General features: G+C 44.7%; 1 protein-coding gene and 1 long non-coding RNA gene across 2 annotated transcripts in view; one reads left to right on the forward strand and one right to left on the reverse strand.

The window, feature by feature from the left end:
• Positions 1-378: 378 nt before the first annotated feature.
• LOC311527092 lies at positions 379-10,677 on the reverse strand. Its single transcript, XR_014713243.1, has 3 exons — positions 10,594-10,677; positions 3,617-3,680; positions 379-1,216 (listed from the first exon to the last, which is right to left on the reverse strand). It is a non-coding gene; the product is annotated as an uncharacterized lncRNA (long non-coding RNA).
• Positions 10,256-21,094, forward strand: part of TBC1D2B (TBC1 domain family member 2B) — a 63,796-nt gene continuing 52,957 nt past the window's right edge. The window contains exon 1 of the mRNA XM_084640719.1: positions 10,256-10,833. Coding sequence (XP_084496845.1) covers positions 10,483-10,833 — 351 coding nt within the window. The 5' untranslated portion in view covers positions 10,256-10,482. The remainder of the gene's footprint in view (positions 10,834-21,094) is intronic.

Consider the following 21,094-nt stretch of genomic DNA (forward strand, 5'->3'; position numbering starts at 1 on the left):
CTCCGTGTTTCTCAGACACTGCTCAAGATCTGGGCTATTGGAACACAGGGAGTCAGGACTCCTGGGTTCTATTTTGGACTCTAATGATAACTTGGTGTGTGCTCCTGGGCATATCAATTAACATAATCTCTGTGTGCGTCAGTTTCTCATTGTGTAAAATTAGGATAATATCTCACAGGGCCACTGCATAAAGCATTTTAAGAAGCCTAGATAAAAGGTCCTCTGTAAATGCAAATAGTTATTTTACGAACTCTGTAGATTTTCTGGCTATAGAGCTTTGTTTGGTAAACTAAAGGACACCCTCCACTAGCTCTGCCATCACAGGCATGTTATGTAAATCATCACATCAGCCACTATGTAAGAAAAGGTAGTTTTATTATTTCATAATAGGAAAAAATGCAAATATGTTAGGATAGAGCTGATGTCATAAAACACTCTGAAACCAAAGACCATGGAAAATTCAAGGACTCTGTCACAGGGTAGGGTAGGGTAGGGTAGCCCTTTAAGGAAGCTGGGTTTAGCTCCCACCTGTGACTAATCACCTGCCTCCTAGCTGATGCTATGAGACTAGGGATCAGGTGATGGCTTGTTCAATTCCTGCAGGAGTCCCTGGATCAGGGGAAAGAACCCAGTTCATATGTAGCTGGCCTATAGAGTGTAGCTCGGAAGGTAGCTGGCTAGGGAAGAGTGAAAAAGCTGCAGAGAGAAGATGGAATTGTTTTCTTGCTTCATTACAGCCTGTTTGTAGTTGCTGCAGATTAACAGGAGAAAGAGATGATGGAACATAGCATCAGTCCCATAGGCGCTGACTCCATGGGTGCTCTGGGGCTCAAGCACCCACCCTGCAATCAGATCCAGGCAGTTCCTTGCACTTGTGCAGAAACCTGTTGTAGTCAGTGGGGTTCTGAAAGGATCTGCTTACATGGATTTGACTGTAAGGTCAAGGCCATAGGGAGTACAAAGAGAAATTATTTTTGTTTATTTCACACTGTTGTGTCTAATCAAGGAGCGTACAAATTAAAAAATAAAAACCTTATTTCTTCATCTATAAACCAGTTCTTCATAGATGGCAGTCAGTGAAACTTTTGGGATCTTTTCTGTTTCCCACCAATGTAGAATATAAAAAATTGCACAAAAATATATGCAGAAATGTTGGTTTGTGTCCATGTCTCTTCCTTTCTCATTTTCCATTTGGTCTTTCTCCTATATGCTACATCTGAAATCAAAGTAGATTACACAATGGAAAAAATTGCTCATTACAAAGGAACATAAGAATCCATCAATTTAATTAGTAGATTATTTCCCTGTCTCAGTCACCCCCCCCAGTTTAGGTAATTAAAAAAACGGTTTTCTGTTTACTTTTTGTCCTCTAAAATCCTCACTGCCTCTGCTGCCTGTGATGTCAGATTCAAATCATAAACATATAACTAGAAACCTATGCGACCTTTCTCCTTTGATTCCTTCCCCTTCATTGTCATACAACAAGCAAAAAGCAGTTTTCTTTGTCAAGAGATGCTCTTCTACCACAACAAAAAATATATTTTACAACTTTCCCGTTACAATATATTTGGCATTTTTTAATCTCTGAGGCTGAGCTAATAAAGCTAAATTACATCTTTCCCACTGAAATAGTGTTGTGCCTTAATTGCTCTTAATACAAAAGCCAGATGATTTAGAGCTGTACATATATATCTTTCCTGCTTTAATCTGCAGGCTTATTCAGGATATATTTTTTCCATTTTGAGAAAAATTGAGCAAGACTTGCAATAGAGAATGTGAAACAGCAGAGGAGCACCACCTAGTGTTTCTATAGAGCAGTGGTTTTCAACCTATTTTTAATTTGCAGACAAATTTCTGCTACAAATTTCGAATGGAGGTGCAGACCCCTTTGGAAATCTTAGACGTAGTCTGCAGACCCCCAGTGGTCTGCCAACCACAGGCTGAAAACCACTGTTTTATGGTAATGACAACCTTTTGCAGCTCCCTTAGACATAGTCTGCAAACCCCCAAGGGTCCACAGACCACAGGCTGAGAACCACTGCTATAGAGTAAAATATTGGAACACCTTATGGTATGTTAATAGTGATCAACTCTCCTGACCACTTCCAATCAGTTAAACTATAGTACGTACAATTTAATATTTTGGGTGATTAGCTCACCCATAAGGCGGGATTTGCTTTGCAAACTGGATACATTTGATATTCATGAGGGACTTTCAAATGACCTTCAAGCTGCTCTAAAGGTGGGGGAGTATATGGAGCATGATGTGCTCCTCTGATCCCCTGCCAGCCGAATGGTCTCTAGGAGACCATCTAGCAGGTCAAGGTGGGTTGAGGTAATATTATTGGGACCAACTTCTGGTTGGGAAAGAGACAAGCTTACGAAGAGCTGAGTAAGCTTAAAAGTTTGTCTCTTTCACCAACAGAAGCTGGCCCAATAAAAGATATTACCTCTCCCACCTTGTCTCTCTGATACCCTGGAATCAACACAGCTACAAACACTGCAAACATCTACCAAGCTTAAGTTAGAGCAACTTTCTATCTGTTTGGCTCCTGTTGTAAAAGTGGCTTAGGGCACCTTGGCCTCCTGCTTTCCACAGCATTGTGCCCTCCCTCTCAAGAACCTGAGGTGCAGTGGGTAGGCACATCCATCCCACAATACAAATGACATAGCACGAATTCAAAGTTCTTCACATTAGAACCCTGCAGAGGTTCTTGCAACAGAGAAAATGATTATCTTTGATAGTGACAGACTGCATTTGTGGTTCAGTCTCTGCAAGATATTTTTTCAGAGTGACCCCCAAAACTGTATCTGAATTTTGCAGCTCAGGCCCAATCTTTGTGTTTATTAGGTGTGGCTCTACTGCTCTGCAACCCAAAAGCAGTAAGTGTTTAACCAAAGGCAAAGTACTGATGTTGTGCTGCTCAGAATTTACCAATTTCCTACACTTGTGTAACCACAAAAGTCTGAGCCAAAGGTTCTGCACTGATTGTATTCTTGATACATTTGTATTAAATAACATGCCCTTGATACTGATTTTCTTATTGTTCCTGTTGCATTGAAATGAGAACTTACTTCAAGCACTGCGAATACCTATAGCCACAACATGGTGAAAAACACTCCAAATGTTATGAAATAAGTAGTTGAAGGGTTCTCCTTATTCAGAGTAAAAATGGCTCTCTCATTTGATATGTTTTGTAAACATGTTTGAACCAATAATGTGCCTACAGAATTACTGGTTCATTTTAAGAAAGGTCAAACTTACCAAAACAAGAAAAAGTAAATATTTTGTCAAGCTTTATGAGCTGATCATCAATATAACCATAGAAAACTCATCCTGTATGTTGCACTTTTTGGGTGAAATTTACCCCTTAGTGGTGGGCCAGCATAATGCCTACACTCCATCAACTCCCACTTTCGCCCTATATGGAGATCTTTGCTGGCCTTATATTGGCCATCTGCATAGGAGGGGAATTTCACCCTCTGGGATTAATTTGCTATTTATTTTCATTTTCTAAACTTCTGCCAAACAACTGAATGTCACCCACATGGACTCTGCATTCTAGAGCTGAAGATGTAAAAAAAAAAAAAGCATGTAAAGTGAGTACAAACTTACTGCAAACACAATAATAATGTTGAAAGATGCAGCTATCGTTTATCAGTTCACATCTGGATTATATCTGTAGAAAGAGAACATGCATGAAATAAGGAACTTACCTTCCTAAGAAGAGGAACTTTCTGGTTCAATGAACTAACTGTAAAAACAGTACAGGCTGTTTAGAGTGTTGTAAGTGAGGAAGCTGTACAGCAAGTATGAAAAAAGAGAAGTATTGAGAGCAAAAGTCTTGAGAGTATAGAGCCTGATTCTGTGAGTTGCTGGAACCCCCAAATTTCTGTTGATGCCAGTAGCAGCTGCAGGTGCAAGATCAGGGTGCTAAACACTTCATAGGAATGGGCCCACTGCTGGTCATGTGATACGTTAAAGAAAAATACTGGAGACAATCTCTTTGGTATTTAAGCATATCTGAATGAATGAGGCCAGGGCAATGTGAGACTTCTAAATAGTGCCAACATCTCTCCTGGAAACTGGGAAGAAGAAAGTGTCATGTGTTGTCTGGTAAATGACACTTTACAGGAAAGGCCTGATCCTGCGAGATGCTGAGTGCCTTCTGTGACAAACTGGGAAAATGTCTGTATTATGAATATGTGTGACTTGGTTTTAATTTTGTAGGCTGCCTGACTAAATGCATACTGAAAAATCAAAGGAGACTGTAAAAGAACCATACAGGAAAGTTAAAACAATGAGACTGATAAGACAGGTGCAGGTACATAACTTCAAAGCAGCAAGGAGAATAACGGTCCATTACTGGGAGCTGCTATTTCTAGGTGCCAGCAAAGTTATCAGGATTTGTTTTGCCAGGGCTGAGACCCTGACCAGTTAAAAAGGTGCCCGTGACAAAAAGGGAAGGGGAAGTGGTCAGAGTGGCCACAATGTGTCAGTGAAAAGGCTGGCAGTCTGGCAGAGACAGAAGGAGAAGGCTGCAAGAAGTGTAGGCCAGAGCTGCCTGAGTTGCAGCTAGAGAGAGGTTAAGCTTAGGTAAGGGAATATGCATGTAGGTCTTTGACCACGTCTACACTACGGCGCTGCTGCTGTAACCCCATAGTCACAGACTACAGCACTGTGTAGACGCAGACTACAGCATTGTAGGAACTCGACCTCCCTGAGCCATTCTAGCTAGGATGACGGAAGCATTCTTCTGTTGACCTAATTGTGTCTACACTAGGGGTCAGGTTGGCATAGCTACAGCACTCAAAGTCCCGGAACACCATAGCTATGTTGACCTAAGTTTGAAGTGAAGATTAGTTATTTTAAATCTCTGTAAGTGGCTGTGTACCTTTATGGCAAAATATAAATCATGCTTTGTGTTTGCAGAAGCTGTTTCAGTCTCGCTGCAAAGGTATGCCATCACCAGGGGCGGCTCTACCAGTTTTGCTGCCCCAAACAGTCGTCGCTGAATTGCCGCTGCCCCCGGAAGAGCGTCAGAGCTGCCGCCCATAAGCCACCGCAGCGGGAAGAGCGGTGGAGCTGCCGCCGAATTGCCGCTGCGGGACACGGGCTGCCGCCCCATTCTGAACGCCATCCCAAGCACCTGCTTGGAAAGCTGGTGCCTGGAGCCAGCCCTGGCCATCACAGGCTCCAACAGAGAAACCCTAGTAGGCTCCACCCGCAGGTGGACCCGCTGAATCACTCAGCGGGTACCCAAGGGACTGTAAATGAAGTCCTGGTCTGAAAGTGGATGAACTGCAGAATTCCATCCCATAAGGGGTAAAGGCCTGACACCTGTGTGGGTAGGGGGAGGAGGTTCATTCAGAGACTCCCGAGAAGGGACAGCAATGCAGCTAGCCCAGTAACACCTTCAGCTCTCACTGAAGTCAGGGGAAGTTGAGAATGCTCAGTGCCTTGCAAGATCAGACCTTGAATGATTTGGCAATTGTTGACAGTCGCAGGGTTTTGAATTTGTACGCATTATGGGACTATTTGGTAGGGGAACTATTGAATAGCCTATATTATAGAAGTGACATTTACTTGCCCTGTAAGTGAGATCAGCCTTCTTTTCCCCCATGTCTATTAACAAAGCCTCAACATCAAGTAAAGCTTTAACAGATATGCCAAGATAAGCACAGCACTGATGTGGCTTCCTTTAGCTGAGCCACCCCTACATAGCTTGAATATGCATCAATGCCAGTTAAGTATTAACTGTCCTCTAGGATTAAAATATCCCCTCATAATGTACCATCTGCTGATAAACAATACTGAAAGTTGCTATGCTCTGTTAACAGGGAAATGGGTAATTCAGTTGTAGAAATCAAATTTGAGAAAATAACTCCTCAGCTACATATGAAATGAAGCATGACCCAGTGAAGGCTGGAAACCCAAGAACTGAGACTAAAACATTTTACTTCTGTTTAACCCCACGGTTTTCTACACATCATTCAGAATGGAGGGCTAATGATGTTGGCTATACCAGGGGATTTGGAATTGAGAAGCTCTAGTCCCTCATCTGTGCCTTAAAGTGGGATCTAGTGACAGAAGCACTAACTATTCAGACATAATTTATTTCATACAGTGCCAAGACTATGAGACAAATTAGAATGTCAGACAAGACGTTCTAACGAAGAGAATCTCTAACAAAGAGAGGGAAGATCATCTTTGCAAGCAGACTGGCTAACCTAATGAGGAGGGCTTTAAACTAGGTTCATCAGGGGAAGGAGACCAAAGCCCTGAGGTAAGTGGGTAAGTGTGATACCAGGAGGAAGAATGAACAGGAGAGCGCAATAGGGTAGGACTCCTGCCCCACACTGAGAGCGAGTTATCTTAAGTGCCTATATGCAAATGCAAGAAGCCTGGGAAACAAGCAGGGAGAACTGGAAGTCCTGGCACAGTCAAGGATTTATGATGGGATTGGAATAACAGAGACTTTGTGGGATAACTCACAAGACTGGAGTACTGTCATGGATGAATATAAACTGTTCAGGAAGGACAGGCAGGGCAGAAAAGGTGGGGGAGTTGTATTGTATGTAAGAGAGCAGTATGACTGTTCAGAGCTCCAGTATGAAACTGCAGAAAAACCTGAGAGTCTCTCGATTAAGTTTAGAAGTGTGAGCAACAAGGGTGATGTCGTGGTGGAGTCTGCTATAGACCACCGGACCTGGGGGATGAGGTGGACGAGGCTTTCTTCAGGCAACTAATAGAAGTTACTAGCTCACAGGCTCTGGTTCTCATGGGGGACTTCAATCACCCCGATATCTGCTGGGAGAGTAATTCCGCAATGCACAGACAATCCAGGAAGTTTTTGGAAAGTGTAGGGGACAATTTCCTGGTGCACGTGCTGGAGGAACCAACTAGGGGCAGAGCTCTTCTTGACCTGCTGCTCACAAACAGGGAAGAATTAGTAGGGGAAGCAAAAGTGGATAGAAATCTGGGAGGCAGCGACCATGAGATGGTCGAGTTCAGGATCCTGACAAAAGGAAGAAAGGAGAGCAGCAGAATATGGACCCTGGACTTCAGAAAAGTAGACTTTAACTCCTTTAGGGAACTGATGGGCAGGATCTCCTGGGAGAATAACATGAGGGGGAAAGGAGTCCAGGAGACCTGGCTGTATTTTAAAGAATCCTTATTGAGGTTGCAGGAACAAACCATCGCAATGTGTAGAAAGAATAGTAAATATGGCAGGCGACCAACTTGGCTTAACAGTGAAATCCTTGCTGATCTTAAACACAAAAAAGAAGCTTACAAGAAGTGGAAGATTGGAAAAATGACCAGGGAGGAGTATAAAAATATTGCTCAGGCATGCAGGAAGGCCAAATCACAATTGGGAGTTGCAGCTAGCAAGGGATGTTAAGAGTAACAAGAAGGGTTTCTACAGGTATGTTAGCAACAAGAAGAAGGTCAGGGAAAGTGTGGGCCTTTTACTGAATGCGGGAGGCAACCTAGTGACAGAGGATGTGGAAAAAGCTAATGTACTCAATGCTTTTTTTGCTTCTGTCTTCACAAACAAGGTTAGTTCCCAGACTACTGCACTGGGCAGCACAACATGGGGAGAAGGCAGCCAGCCCTCTCTGAAGAAAGAAGTGGTTCGGGACTATTTAGAAAAGCTGGATGAGCACAAGTCCATGGGGCCAGATGCACTGCATCAGAGAGTGCTAAAGGAGTTGGCTGATGTGATTGCAGAGCCATTGGCCATTATCTTTGAAAACTCCTGGTGATCAGGGGAGGTCCCGGATGACTGGAAAAAGGCTAATGTAGTTCCCATCTTTAAAAAGGAGAAGGAGGAGGATCAGGGGAACTACAGGCCAGTCAGCCTCACCTCAGTCCCTGGAAAAATCATGGAGCAGGTACTCAAGGAATCAATTTTGAAGCACTTAAAGGAGATGAAAGTGATCAGGAACAGTCGGCATGGATTCACTAAGGTCAAGTCATGCCTGACTAACCTAATTGCGTTCTATGATGAAATAACTGGCTCTGTGGATGAGGGAAAAGCAGTGGATGTGTTATTCCTTGACTTTAGCAAAGTTTTTGATATGATCTCCCACAGTATTCTTGCCAGCAAGTTACAGAAATAAGGGCTGGTTGAATGGACTATAAGGTGGATAGAAAGCTGGCTAGATCATCAGGCTCAGTGGGTAGTGATCAATGGCTCCATGTCTAGTTGGCAGCCGGTATCAAGCGGAGTGCCCCAAGGGTCAGTCCTGGGGCCGGTTTTGTTCAATATCTTCATTAATGATCTGGAGGATGGCGTGGGCTGCACCCTCAGCAAGTTTGCAGATGACACGAAACTGGGAGGAGTGGTAGATACGTTGGAGGGTAGGGATAGGATACAGAGGGACCTAGACAAATTGGAGGATTGGGCCAAAATAAATCTGATGAGGTTCAACAAGGACAAGTGCAGAGTCCTGCACTTAGGACGGAAGAATCCCAGGCACTGCTACAGACTAGGGACTGAGTGGCTAGGCAGCAGTTCTGCAGAAAAGGACCTAGGGGTTACAGTTGACGAGAAGCTGGATATGAGTCAATAGTGTGCCCTTGTTGCCAAGAAGGCTAACAGCATTTTGGACTGTATAAGTAGGAGCATTGCCAGCAGATTGTTGGACGTGATCATTCCCCTCTATTTGGCATTGGTGAGGCCTCATCTGGAGTACTGGGTCCAGTCTGGGGCCCCACACTACAAGAAGGATGTGGAAAAATTGGAAAGAGTCCAGTGGAGGGCAACAAAAATTATTAGGGGGCTGGAGCACATCATTTATGAGGAGAGGCTGGGATTATTTAATCTGCAGAAGAGAAGAATGAGGGGAGATTTGATAGCTGCTTTCAACTACCTGAAAGGGGGTTCCAAAGAGGATGGATCTAGACTGTTCTCAGTGGTAGCAGATGACAGAACAAGAGAAAATGGTCTCAAGTTGCAATGGGGGAGGTTTGGGTTGGATATTAGGAAAAACTTTTCACTAGGAGGGTGGTGAAGCACTGGAATGGGTTACCTAAGGAGATGGTGGAATCTCCTTCCTTCGAGGTTTTTAAAGTCAGGCTTGACAAAGCCCTGGCTGGGATGATTTAATTGGGGATTGGTCCTGCTTTGAGCGAGGGGTTGGACTAGATGACCTCTTGAAGTCCCTTCCAACCCTGATATTCTATGATTCTATAGTAATTGAGACTGATCTGGGGATATAGAGATAAAGACAGGCCAAGTGGCCTTTGTGCATGTTGGATTCAGAGATACACAGCAAATTTCTGAAGTCAAGGAGGTTGCACAGGGTGGAAATCAAGGCAGAACTGGGGCTGAATTTTGTGTGACTCAATGGGTGGGCAACAAAAAATGACCTGTGAGTAAATACAAGCATTACAAAAAGATTGTCCATGGACTCAATTTTGGCATGTGCACATCTTGAGCTTCTGTAACACAATTATTGTTTTTTAATTAACTCACTACACCAGAAGTAACTGAAATTAATATAGAGATTTCACAGATGAGTATTGAGAGAGATTCTAATCTAATCTTATTTGTAGGTTAGGCCATGATATGGAATATACAGTTGAATGTAGTCATAATAGTGAGTCTGGTAGCAATACACCAAGAAAGAATACCTCAAAGAGGCAGACATGGAGCATACTAGCCAAAAACGGAAGAAGGTAATCTTCCCCACCAATTACAGCCCATTTCATACTGATTTCCTGCAAAGGGGCTACTGGAGGCATTAAGGGCAAACCCAATTTCAGAAGTCTGATTACTGGCAATACATAAATCAGGAAGTATCCCAAGAAGGTTTGGGTAGCGCCTGCTTATAGAGAAAAAAACGAGGAGTACTTGTGACACCTTTATTATTTATTTGTTAGTCTCTAAGGTGCCACAAGTACTCCTTGTTTTTTGTTTTGTTTTTTTTGCTGATACAGACTAACACCGCTACCACTCTGAAACTTGCTTATGGAGACTTTCCTTGCTGTAAAAGCAACCAAAACTTGAGCTGGATCACGTCAAATGTCCTGGGACATCTGGCAGGCAGGATTTAGCAACGCTCCCGCTCGCCGCGTACTCAGGACCGAAAAGACATGCGTAGGGCCCAACTTAACTTCCCCATGGAAGGGGCCCAGCTCCGTCTGCACACCCAGAATGTGTGTGCACGAACATGCAGCCACGAGTGCACAAGCTGTGGTTGAGGGGGGCGGAGCGAGGCCCTGAGCGGGGGAGATTCCCGGCTGCAGCGCCAGGCTGGCCAGGGGAGAGGCCGGCTGGCCTGGGCTGTGCGGGGCCGGGCAGGAGATGCCAGGGCAGCGCCGCTAGTAGCTCCCCGTCCTCTGTCAGCGAGAGAGCGGAGGGAGGCGCAGGGACTACAAGTCCCGTCAGGCGGCGGGCTGGGCTGGGCTGCTCTGCGGAGCGGCCGGAGCGAGGCTGTGTGCCCGCGGCAGTGCTGGCAGGGAGGCGAGGGGAGATGCCGGCGGCGGGGTCCGCCGAGGGTGGGGAGGGCGGCGGCGGGGACGCCGCGGTGCCGCTGAGCCCGGCGGAGCAGGCCGGGCCGGGCGCCCCCAAGCTGTGCGGTTACCTGCAGAAGCTGTCGGGCAAGGGCCCGCTGCGGAATTTCCGCAGCCGCTGGTTCGTCTTCGACCCCCGCCGCTGCTACCTGTACTACTTCAAAGGCCCGCAGGAGGCGCTGCCGCTCGGCCACCTGGATATCGCCGCCGCCTGCTTCAGCTACCACCAGCCCGAGGCCGCCGCCGCTAGCGGGGACGAGGCCGCCGCCTTTGAGGTGCACAGTCCCGGCGGCACCGTCACCGTGCTCAAGGTACCCCCACGCCGCTAACGGGCCTGGGCCTCGCCCCAGGCTGCCTGCTGGGCCCCCCCAACCCGCGCCTTATGCCCCCCAGCCAGGGAACGTCCTCCGACTCCGGAGGGGTTGGGGCAGGGGTCCCTCCCCCACGCACATCCCCCACAGAGACCCCAGGTCCCCCGCCTCTGTTTCAGGGCCCCCCATGCCCGGAATCCCCTGGGGGGCTGGGCCAGGGATCCAGCTCTATAGCACTCGAGGGGCCTTCTTAAAGCCCTGTAGCCGCCCCCCAGTGGGCTCAGATAGGGACCCCTTTCCTCAGTCACCTCACCTCTTGGTAGCTGCTCCTGATCCGAAGCCCCGCGGGGTGTTCCCCCAGCCTGGGTACCCATGACAGCGGATGTCTGCTAGAGGCTTCCTCACTCTATAAAATACCACTTGATGCCCATCTTTTACACAGGGGGGCTTGTGACACTCTGGGTGCCAGGTAGCAAACAAGGGACTTTCCAATGGAGTCTGGCTAAATGTGACTGTGTGACCCCAGCCAGCAGGTTCCCCTTCCCCACAGTCTGCGACTGCGATTGTAAATGAGATGTTACCGTTCCTCCTTGGCTTGCTCTCAGTCACTGTTATGTTAAGCACTGCCAATGTCAGGTGCTGCTCTGTTAGGCCAGGTCTACACTATAAACTTACATCGGTGTAACTGCCTCACTTGGGTGTGAAAAATTTACCCCCCTGAGAGAGAAAGCTGTACGCCCTAAGCCCAGTGTAGACAGTGCTATGTCAAGGGGAGAGCTTCTCCTGTCCCCGCAGCTACCGCCTCTCATGGAGGCGGATTAACTATGCTCCACATCTGTCTGCTCCTTTTTAGCATGTCTTTTGTTAAACAGTTTCTCTTTTTTAAAGTAGTGATATAGTATGGTTACAGGCAAAGATCTCCTCTGTCGAATGATCTAAAAGGCTTCTTTAGCTGATAATTTTTTGCTTTATATGTTTGTGGAAATGAAAGGCTCTCCTTCATATGTGTGTTCACTTTTTGATGTGGAAGTACCCCATAATGCATCTTTGGGTACACATCCAGAACTTAGAAATAACCCATAAATTTTGTCTTTTCCCAAGAAATGGAAGGAACAGCTTTCAAAACACAGGCCAAAAGTAGGGTCCCAAACTACCCCCAGAAGCAAACACCTTGAGAAAGAAAAATGTTTGTGGTACCTGGTCTGATCTTGTGAAGGGAACTGAGCTCTAGAGCTGTTAGAATTTTTTTTGTCAAAACACTATTCCTATAAAAAATGGCTTTTCAGTTAAATGAAAATTTCATGCAACAAATCTGGCTTTATCAAAAATCTGAGGCTTTCATAGGAAGGAAATATTTCTATATATGATGAAAACAAAAAAAGTGTAACACTTTTTTTAGGAGGGAGCGGTAGAGGGTGGAAGGTTTGATCTGCGCTAGTGAACTGCCTCAACTCCTGGTAGCAGGCGCTCAGGCCTTCACAGGATTGGAACCTTAAACTTATGACCTTGTATTTTATGTATGCATCCTTTGTTCCATCTCACGATGAAAGACTTTTTCATAGGTCTGTTCAGATTACAGAACAAGGTTTTACTTTAAATATATTTGTTCATTATTGGGGGAAGTGTTTCTCTTTAAATATTATTCCTATTCATTTAATGTCAGTTTTTACATGACACACTTTGTATTGCAGCACATATTTTGTAGTAAAAGATAAATAATAAAATTAAGTAAATATATATATTAGACCTAGTCATGCTAGTGCAAGCAACCTATAGCTCCTCTACTCAAGTTTCCCTGCATAAGCTTTTCTTGGTTCCTGTGGTCTCAGACCCCTCTTCGATGTGAGGGCCTTTGGGAAAGAGAGGGGTTATGTGATGGTAGGGACTTAGAAGTCTGCATTCAGTCAAGCACAATCAAGAGGCCAGAGGTGATGTATAGGTACCAGAAATAAAAGCAAATCTCTTTGTCATCTGTTTTTACCTTTCACAGGGTTGGGATGCTTGTCTTAAGCAGCCATGTGATTGACCATCAAAAAAGCTATTGCCTAATATATGTAGTCCTTACTTAAAGATCAAGCAAACTTTTATACTGGAATCTTGGGGCTATTTTGAAAGGAACTGGTTAAGTGAAGATTTAGTTGCTGGAGGTGATCATTAGTGTATGTTTTACTGCACTGGCAGGTTTTTATTCTGTGTTTGTACAGTACCTAGCATAGTGGGGTCCTGGTCCATGATTGTGGCTCCTTGACATTACGACAACACAAACCATAAATAAGAATTCTGGATCCAGGATTTAATTGATCTCTTTACTCAAAAGTAACCAGAACAATAATACTTTAAGAACTAAAATTGTTTTCAGCCAAGTTCTGCAGAAATAGAAATAAAGATGAATTGATGTTCAAAATACTGGTGGCCTGATCCATCCCTTGTTGAAGTCAGTGAGAGTTGGATTGGGCCCTTACTAAATTTTTAATGCAGGATAAAAGCCTAGCTGATTTAAGAAAAAATTACACATAGGAGCACGAGGACCTTACTGAGGAAGAAAGTCGAATCAAGTGTAGCTTTCATCCTCCCCCTATGTCATATGCTTAATTTTCCTCAATTTGCTTCTTGTTCATAATTTCCAAATCTCATGGTACAGTCTTTCCCATTCAGTATTTATAAGCTTAAATAAGAAATAAGCATCAGCACCCCAATCTGAAATGACTGTATTATTGAAGAACATATTAGTACTTCACAGTGCTTCAGATTAGCTTTTTAACATTCAGGACCTAATCCTCAGAGTTGCTCAGCACTTGTAACTTAATGGGAGTTGCAGGTAATCAGCTCAATTACTCTCAAGAGACCGTTTTCCCATTTGAAAACGTTTCAGGAAAAGTGTCACAGTCTTCATGAAATAATATGCGGGTCCCAAATTGGGTTTAGTGGACCATCAGTATGACTGCGAGTCTGTCACAGAAGTCACGGATTCCGTGACTTTCCAGGACTTCTGCAGCAGGTGGTCCTGGGCCAACTGCCCTGACTGCTGCTGGGGCAGTCTTGGGCCACTGCGCCCTTCCCCTGCAGCAGCAGCAAGAGTTTGGGTTTAGGAGGGGGCTCAGGGCTAAGGCAGAGGGTTGGGGTGTGGGAGTGTGAGGGCTCTGGGTGGCGCTTACCTCAGGGGGGCTCTCCGGAAGCGACGACATGTCCCTCGGCTCCTAGGCGGAGGCACAGCCAGGCGACTGTGTGTGCTGCCTCCGCCTGCAAGCGCTGCCTCCGCCTGCAGGCGCTGCCTCCGCCTGCAGGCGCTGCCCCCGCAACTCCCATTGGCCGTGGTTCCCAGGCGCTCTGGAGGGGGGCAGTGTGTGGAGCCCCTGGTCGCACCTCCACCTAGGAGCCGAGGAACATGTTGCCATTTCCAGGGCGCTGGGTAGGGAGCCTGCCAGCCACGTCAACACCCCTTCCCCCAGCAGTAGCAGTGGTTCCAGGATGCGCACTGCCTCCACCCCCAGTGGTGCCACAGGGTCACCCCCCCTCAGAGCACCCACAGTGCACTCGGGCTGTCCCTGCCCCCCCCCCCCCGCCCACTCACTCCTACGTCAGAGCACCCAAGTTTTAGTCAGGGGTATATCGTACAAGTCATGGAGAGGTCACGGGCTGTGAATTTTTGTTTACTGCCTGTGACCTGTCTATTACTTTTACTAAAAATACCCATGACTAAAATGTAGCCTTAACCATCAGTGGTCCTTGGACAATTTGCTGGTTGCATGGTGCTGGCTTTCCTTCTTATTTCTAGCTCTTAAAGCACATTAAAGAAGGTTAACAGAACATTAAAGGCTTTTTTTAATTTTACTTCGCTTCATAAGCAATTATTGTAATTGCCACCACAGGCCGTTGATGAGTGGAGTGGGGAAGGTGGTTTTCGAAATTATCTGTCTTCTAGTGATCCAAATCATGAAAAATTTGAGAACCCTTTGTCACGGAGTCACCAGGCGATGCTCTGAAACTACTCCATACGAAGCCAGTCAGGACTCTGGGGAAGCCTCCTGTCTCTGAGCAGACTGTCTCCAGGGCAAGAAGCTTATACAACTTTGGCCTTCCTGGGGCTGACCTTGGAGCATTCAGCATCCCCTCTTTACACCATGCACCAATACACCAGAAGGTTTATTAGAAGACAGGAACATGGTCTAAAACAGAGCTTGTAGGTACAGAGAACAGGACCCCTCAGTCAGGTCCGTCTTGGGGGACAGGGAGGCCAGAGTCCCATCTGGGCCTCCCTCCATTTCCCCAGCCAACTCCAAACTGAAACTCTCCAGCCCCTCCTCTCACCTTTGTCCCTTTCCTGGGCCAGGAGGCCACCTGATCTCTTTGTTCTCCAACACCTTCAGTTGGCACCTTTGCAGAGGAGAGGCCCAGGCCATCAGTTGCCAGGAGACAGGGTGTCGGCCATTCTCTATGCAGACACCATCACGCTGGCCCTTTAGGGCTCTGTAACAATCACATACCCTTATCCTACTGCCTAGATACTTAAGAAATGTCATGGGAAAACTGAGGCACCCACACAGTATTCAGAGAAAACATTAAGAACATTCCCACTTCTTCACATCCTTGCTTTAGAATAATAGGGCCTATCCTGGAACCATTTGCTACCTGCACTTAATGGTATTGATTTGGCTGGATAAGCTCAAGAGTGAACATCAATTTCTGTTTGCAGAATCAGGCCCTTTGTTTCATAGAAATGAGGGGAAAAAACCAACCTTCCTGTGAGGGGTTGCCCCCCTTTTAAGATGCCACCTGAAGTGCTGAGATATCACTGAGTCCGCCTGTTCAGCCAGCAGACGCTCCCTTTAACCTGGTCTGGCTGAGTCAGGCTTTTAAGCCTCCTCTAGCATGCACACACAGGCAGGGCCACATCCCACTGCAGAAAGACACAGACACTGAGATCAGCTCTGGGAACACTCCGCTTAAGGGACTTGCCCCAGCACTCAGGTGTCTACCTGCTTTGGAGTGCAGACCCAAAGGTATATTGTCTTGCACTGTATAGAAAAATCTGCACAGTGCAAGCTCATAAAAATTTTCCCTCTTCCTTAATGTGAAGAGAGAGATGCACGACTTCTTGCCCCCCCCCCAGTTAGAAATTGGGTTTAATAATAAAATAAATTTATTAACTATAAAAGGTAGATTTTAAGTGATTAAAGAGATAGCAAACAGAACAAAGCAAATTACCAAGCAAACAAAACAAAACACACATACGAAGGTTGATTCACTAAAGAAATTGGTTACAAATAGTAATTTCTCACCCTCGGTATTGTTACAGGCAAATTACAAAAAGGCTTGAAAGGCAGCTGCACTGGCCTGCAGCTTGAGATCTCAAGATCTTGACCCCCCACTTGTTAAGGCAACTCCCATCTTTTCATGTGCTGTAATATATATGCTGCTTATTGTATTTTTCACTCCATGTATCTGATGAAGTGGGTTTTAGCCCACAAAAGCATATGCCCAAATAAATTTGTTAGTCTCTAAGGTGCCACAAGGACTCATTGTTTTTGTTGATACAGACTAACTAATATGGTTACCAAACTGAAACCTGTCAGAAATGATACAGGCATGCAGATTGGATAATCACATTCAGTATATAATAACCTTTCCAGTGATAACTTACATGAGCATCTGCATAAACTATATCTCAGTTATGCCATGTCCATATCATAAGCATATTTCCATAAAATTATGGAGTGTAATGTCACATCCTTTTCCTCACAAATCCTATAAATATTTCTTACCAGGTGTCATGCTGTCTGATGTGGCTCACAACTGTAAGTGCTTGCCTCATGGCAGACTGTCAGAAAACAGGGCAGATACCCCAAACTGGTGGTGTAGTCTATAATTAGATTTCACCAAGCTAGTACCAAATGTGAACTCCTGGATCACTATGTCAATCTTAGCATGGAGTCACAGTCCCCTTAGACGCTCCAGTCTATCTTGCTACCGAGACAGATGGGACTTAGTGATAAATGGGGCATTTATACCAAAGATCACATCACATTTAGGTTGCTTCCAGTCCAAAGAGACCAGTCACTTACCAGAGATCAATTGGTACTCTAGATCTTACACCAAAGACAACATTGGTAGCCAGTTCTACAGTAAACTAACTAAAGGTTTATTAGCTAAGAAAAGGAAGTGAATTTTTGAGAGTTTAAAGCAGGTAAAATATATGTTCGCGTAAATCACAATCTATAATTCCGAATGGTAGCAAAGATCTAATAATCTGCCAGTTTCCCAAAAGTGTCTCAGGGCTACCCAGAAGAATTCTGGGGATCTCAGTCTTCTCATTCAGTTATTCTGCCCTGTTAAAATCCAAACTTTCCAGAGATGCAGGATCTTTCCCTGAATCCATACTTGTAGCTTCTTCTCACAGAAATCAAGTTGACAGGGTCACTACCCACGTGGGCTTTTCCTTTGACGATATAGAGCAGGGTGGATTTGATTTAAAGCAAATTGATTTAAATCACTAGTTAAGAAGACTCGATTTAATAATGGATTTCTACATAAAAATGCATTCTTGTTGGTTCTTAAAACCTTAATACATATTCTTCACAACTCCGAGATAGATGTAGATTTCATTTTTAGAAGGTACACATTATACATTTTTAAGTGATTTATTTTGAAAACTTTACAGATTAGTTTTACAGCTATATCAGAATATGAATGATTGGTAATTAGCATTTACCAAAGCTAATTGAAGTATAAGATTACCTCCCTGTGACTTCATAAATAATCTCCAATTCAACAGGTTAATCATTAATATTTGGAGGATTTTCTTGCCATGCTGTATTAGGTGGAGAACATTTGTAGGTACAGAGGAGAATTTAAATTGTTTTATTTAACTAAAACAATAGTCTTATGTATTCAGGATTTTTTTTACTTCAGCAGCAACCATATAATATCTTAACAAAACAAACATGAATTTTTGCATGTAGTTAAACATTCAAGTTTTTTAAAATCAGGTTTGTTTTTGTTAAAATTGTTTTTAACTAAAATAGTTAAATGAAATCTTTTTTAAAAAACAAACAAAAATTAAATATACTGTGTCAGCGAGGTCAACATGGGAAAGTTAAAATATTGGCTTCTGCAGCTAACTCAGTCGTCTTCACCTGTTTGTTCATAATCTGGGAAAGAAAAACAAGCTTTCCTGCTTTTTCAGGTCCCAAACGATTTCTCAGTTTGGAATGAATTCTTCCAAAGGAAGAAAATATTCTTTCTACACTGGCAGAAGAAGCTACTTCTGTTAAAAGTGAGATTATCTCTTCAAGGGTCTCTGAATCCGAGAGCTTAAGTGACTTCCACCAGTTCACTGGTGTGACTTTTTTTAAACCATCATCAGCAAACTTATATTTCTTGAATGGCTCTTATTCCCAAACTGCGTTTCTTGTACAGCCTGCTGCCATTAGAGGTTTTCCCTTCTAGTGAGAGAGTTGTATGGTAGATCTCAAATCAATGAAGCCTACACTCAGAAAGACCTCGAGGCTTCTGGAATATCCTGCTCAAACAGTTTCACATTTGTGTCTACTGCCTGTCCCTCCCTTCTCACGTTTATCTCCAGAATTCTCCTTGTCCAGATCTTTTCTGCCCCCAACAATCTCCTATTCATTGAACTTTTTGAAATTTAGCACTTTTAAAGAGAGGTAAGGAGTTGACTCTGTTTACATAAATTTGCAGAAGGACAATAGGGTTGAGGTCTGTTATTTTTCGCCTCTATATTTATTTATTTATTTTAAAAACATTTTTTCTGTTAACAAGCATGTTATCTCTGGAGACACAAATCCACAGTTTGAGAACTATAAAACAAAGCATCTCTGATGGTATCTTCTAGACTGAGCACTGAGTCCCGTAGATAGGAAGATTAACCTAAATAATCTATACAGAAGCCCCTGGAACCCCATAAAATTGGGTCCTTAATCCAGGAACTATTGGAACTCATTTACAAAACTTTTCTTAAAAATTACATGACTATATTGTCTCATACCATAGAATTAGAATTTCTAATCCGTATTCTATGATGAGATATCTTTGAGGTATAATGTATCTTTATCATTAGATAGGTTTTTCCTCAAAAAGCATTTTATCAAAAAAATCATTTTTTTGATCGTTGATTTTTATCCACCTTGATATAGAGTGAGGAATGCATTTTGAGTCTTTGACCTCCGATCATCGCACACAACGACCACTTGCTTTGAAATTAGCATTTTTCTGTTAGAACAGTGGTGGGGAACCTTTTGTCTATCAGGGGCCATAGACCCATAGAAAAAATCAGTCCTGGGCCACACACAGCCCCATGGGGGGGAGTGTGGAGGCTCAAGGCTTCCTCCTGCAGTGGGGTGAGCTGGCTCTCATGGCTCCAGTCCCACGGGGGAATGTGGAGGCTCAGGGATTCCCTTAGGCTCCTGTGTGGGGCTAGAAATGAGGGGTTCAGGGTATGGGAGGGGGCAGGGGTGTGGGGTGCAGGAGGGGGCTCCGGGCTGGGGCAGGGGGTTGTGGTGCAGGAGGAGGTTCGGGGTACAAGCTCCGGGAGGGAGTTTGGATGCAGGAGGGGCTCAGGACTGGGGCAGGAGGTTCAGGGTATGGGCTCTGGCCAGGTGGTGCTTACCTCAGGCGGTTCTTGATTGGCAGCACAGTGGAGCTAAGGCAGATTCCCTGCCTTGCCTGGCTCCGCACTTCTCCCTAAAGTGGCTTGCAAGTCTGGCTCCTACACGGAGGCGTGGCCAGGCGGCTCTGTGCGGTGCATCCTGCTCGTGCCCACAGCCACCGCCCCCGCAGCTCCCATTGGCCATGGTTCCCAGTCAATGGGAGCTGCAGAGCCGGTGCTGGGGACAGAGGCAGCACGCGGAGCTTCCCTGATCGCCTCTGTGCCTAGGGGCCGCAGGGACATGCCGGCCGCTTCCGGGAGCTGTGCGAAGCTGACTGGACTTTTAATGGTCTGACAACCCTAGGTTCCCCCTGCAGCAGGGCGAGCTGGCACTCATGGTTCCAGCCCTGCATGGGGAGCACCAAGGCTTGGGGTTTCTGGCCCACAGTGAGGAGACTTTCCCGTGGGCTGGATGAAATTAAGCAGCAGGCCGGATTTGGCTCACGAGCCGTAGTTTCCCCAATTCTGTGTTACAGTTCTTCATTTGAATTTTACAAGGCTTCTTTCCTGTTTGATGGCTCATTTGATGTGTTGTTTAGTTACAGGGTATACTCAATGTAGATGTTTGCTATTGCATTATAACAGGATACAGATAAGTGAAAATAATGCAAGTAGCATCCCATTAGTTTTCATGAAGTTTAAACACCAAATACACTCTTACACATTTAACAGTTACTTTGATCTATACCAATAGACAAGTGAACTGACCTGGTTTATAAAAGCACTACTCACAATAGTGCTTAGGGCATAATATGATAAAACAATGTAAAATACAGTAACAACATAATTAAAAACCCCACATATAGATTCAAACTACATAGATTAAAGGGGTCATAAAAACATCCAATACTTGGTCAGGCCAGTGGTCTGTCTAGCCCAGTATCCAGTCTTCCAACGCTGGCCAATGCCAGGTGCTTCAGAGGGAATGAACAGAACAGGTAATAATCAAGTGATCCATCCCCTGTTTTCCACTCCCAGCTTCTGGCAAACAAAGGCTAGGGGCACTCAGAGCATGGGGTTGCATCCCTGCCCATCCTGGCTAATAGCCATCGATGAACCTATCCTTGAGGACCTTATCCAGTTCTTTTTTGAAGCCTTCACAACATCTCCGGCAGGGAATTCCACAGATTGACTGTGCGTTTTATGAAGAAATACTTCCTTTTGTTTGTTTTAAACTTGCTGCCTATTAATTTCATTGCGTGACCCGTAGTTCTTGTGTTATGTGAAGGAGTAAATAATGCTTCCTTATTCACTTTCTCCACAGCAGTCAAGATTTTATAGACTTCTATCATATCCCTCCCTTAGTGGTCTCTTTTCCAAGCTGAAAAATCCCAGTCTTTTTAAACTCTCCTTAAACAGAAGCTATTCCATACCCCTAATAATTTGTTGTTCTCTGTACCCTTTTTCTAATTCCAATATATCTTTTTTGAGATGGGGTGACCAGATCTGCACACAGTATTCTAGATATGGGTGTACCATGTATTTATATAGAGACATTATAATATTTGCTGTTTTATTATCTATTCCTTTCCTAATGTTTCCTAACATTCTGATAGCTTTTTTGACTGCTGCTGCACATGGAGCAGGTATTTTTTA

This window comes from Lepidochelys olivacea, assembly GCF_965140295.1.
Source record: "Lepidochelys olivacea isolate rLepOli2 genome assembly, chromosome: 10".
Classification (NCBI taxonomy): domain Eukaryota; kingdom Metazoa; phylum Chordata; order Testudines; family Cheloniidae; genus Lepidochelys; species Lepidochelys olivacea.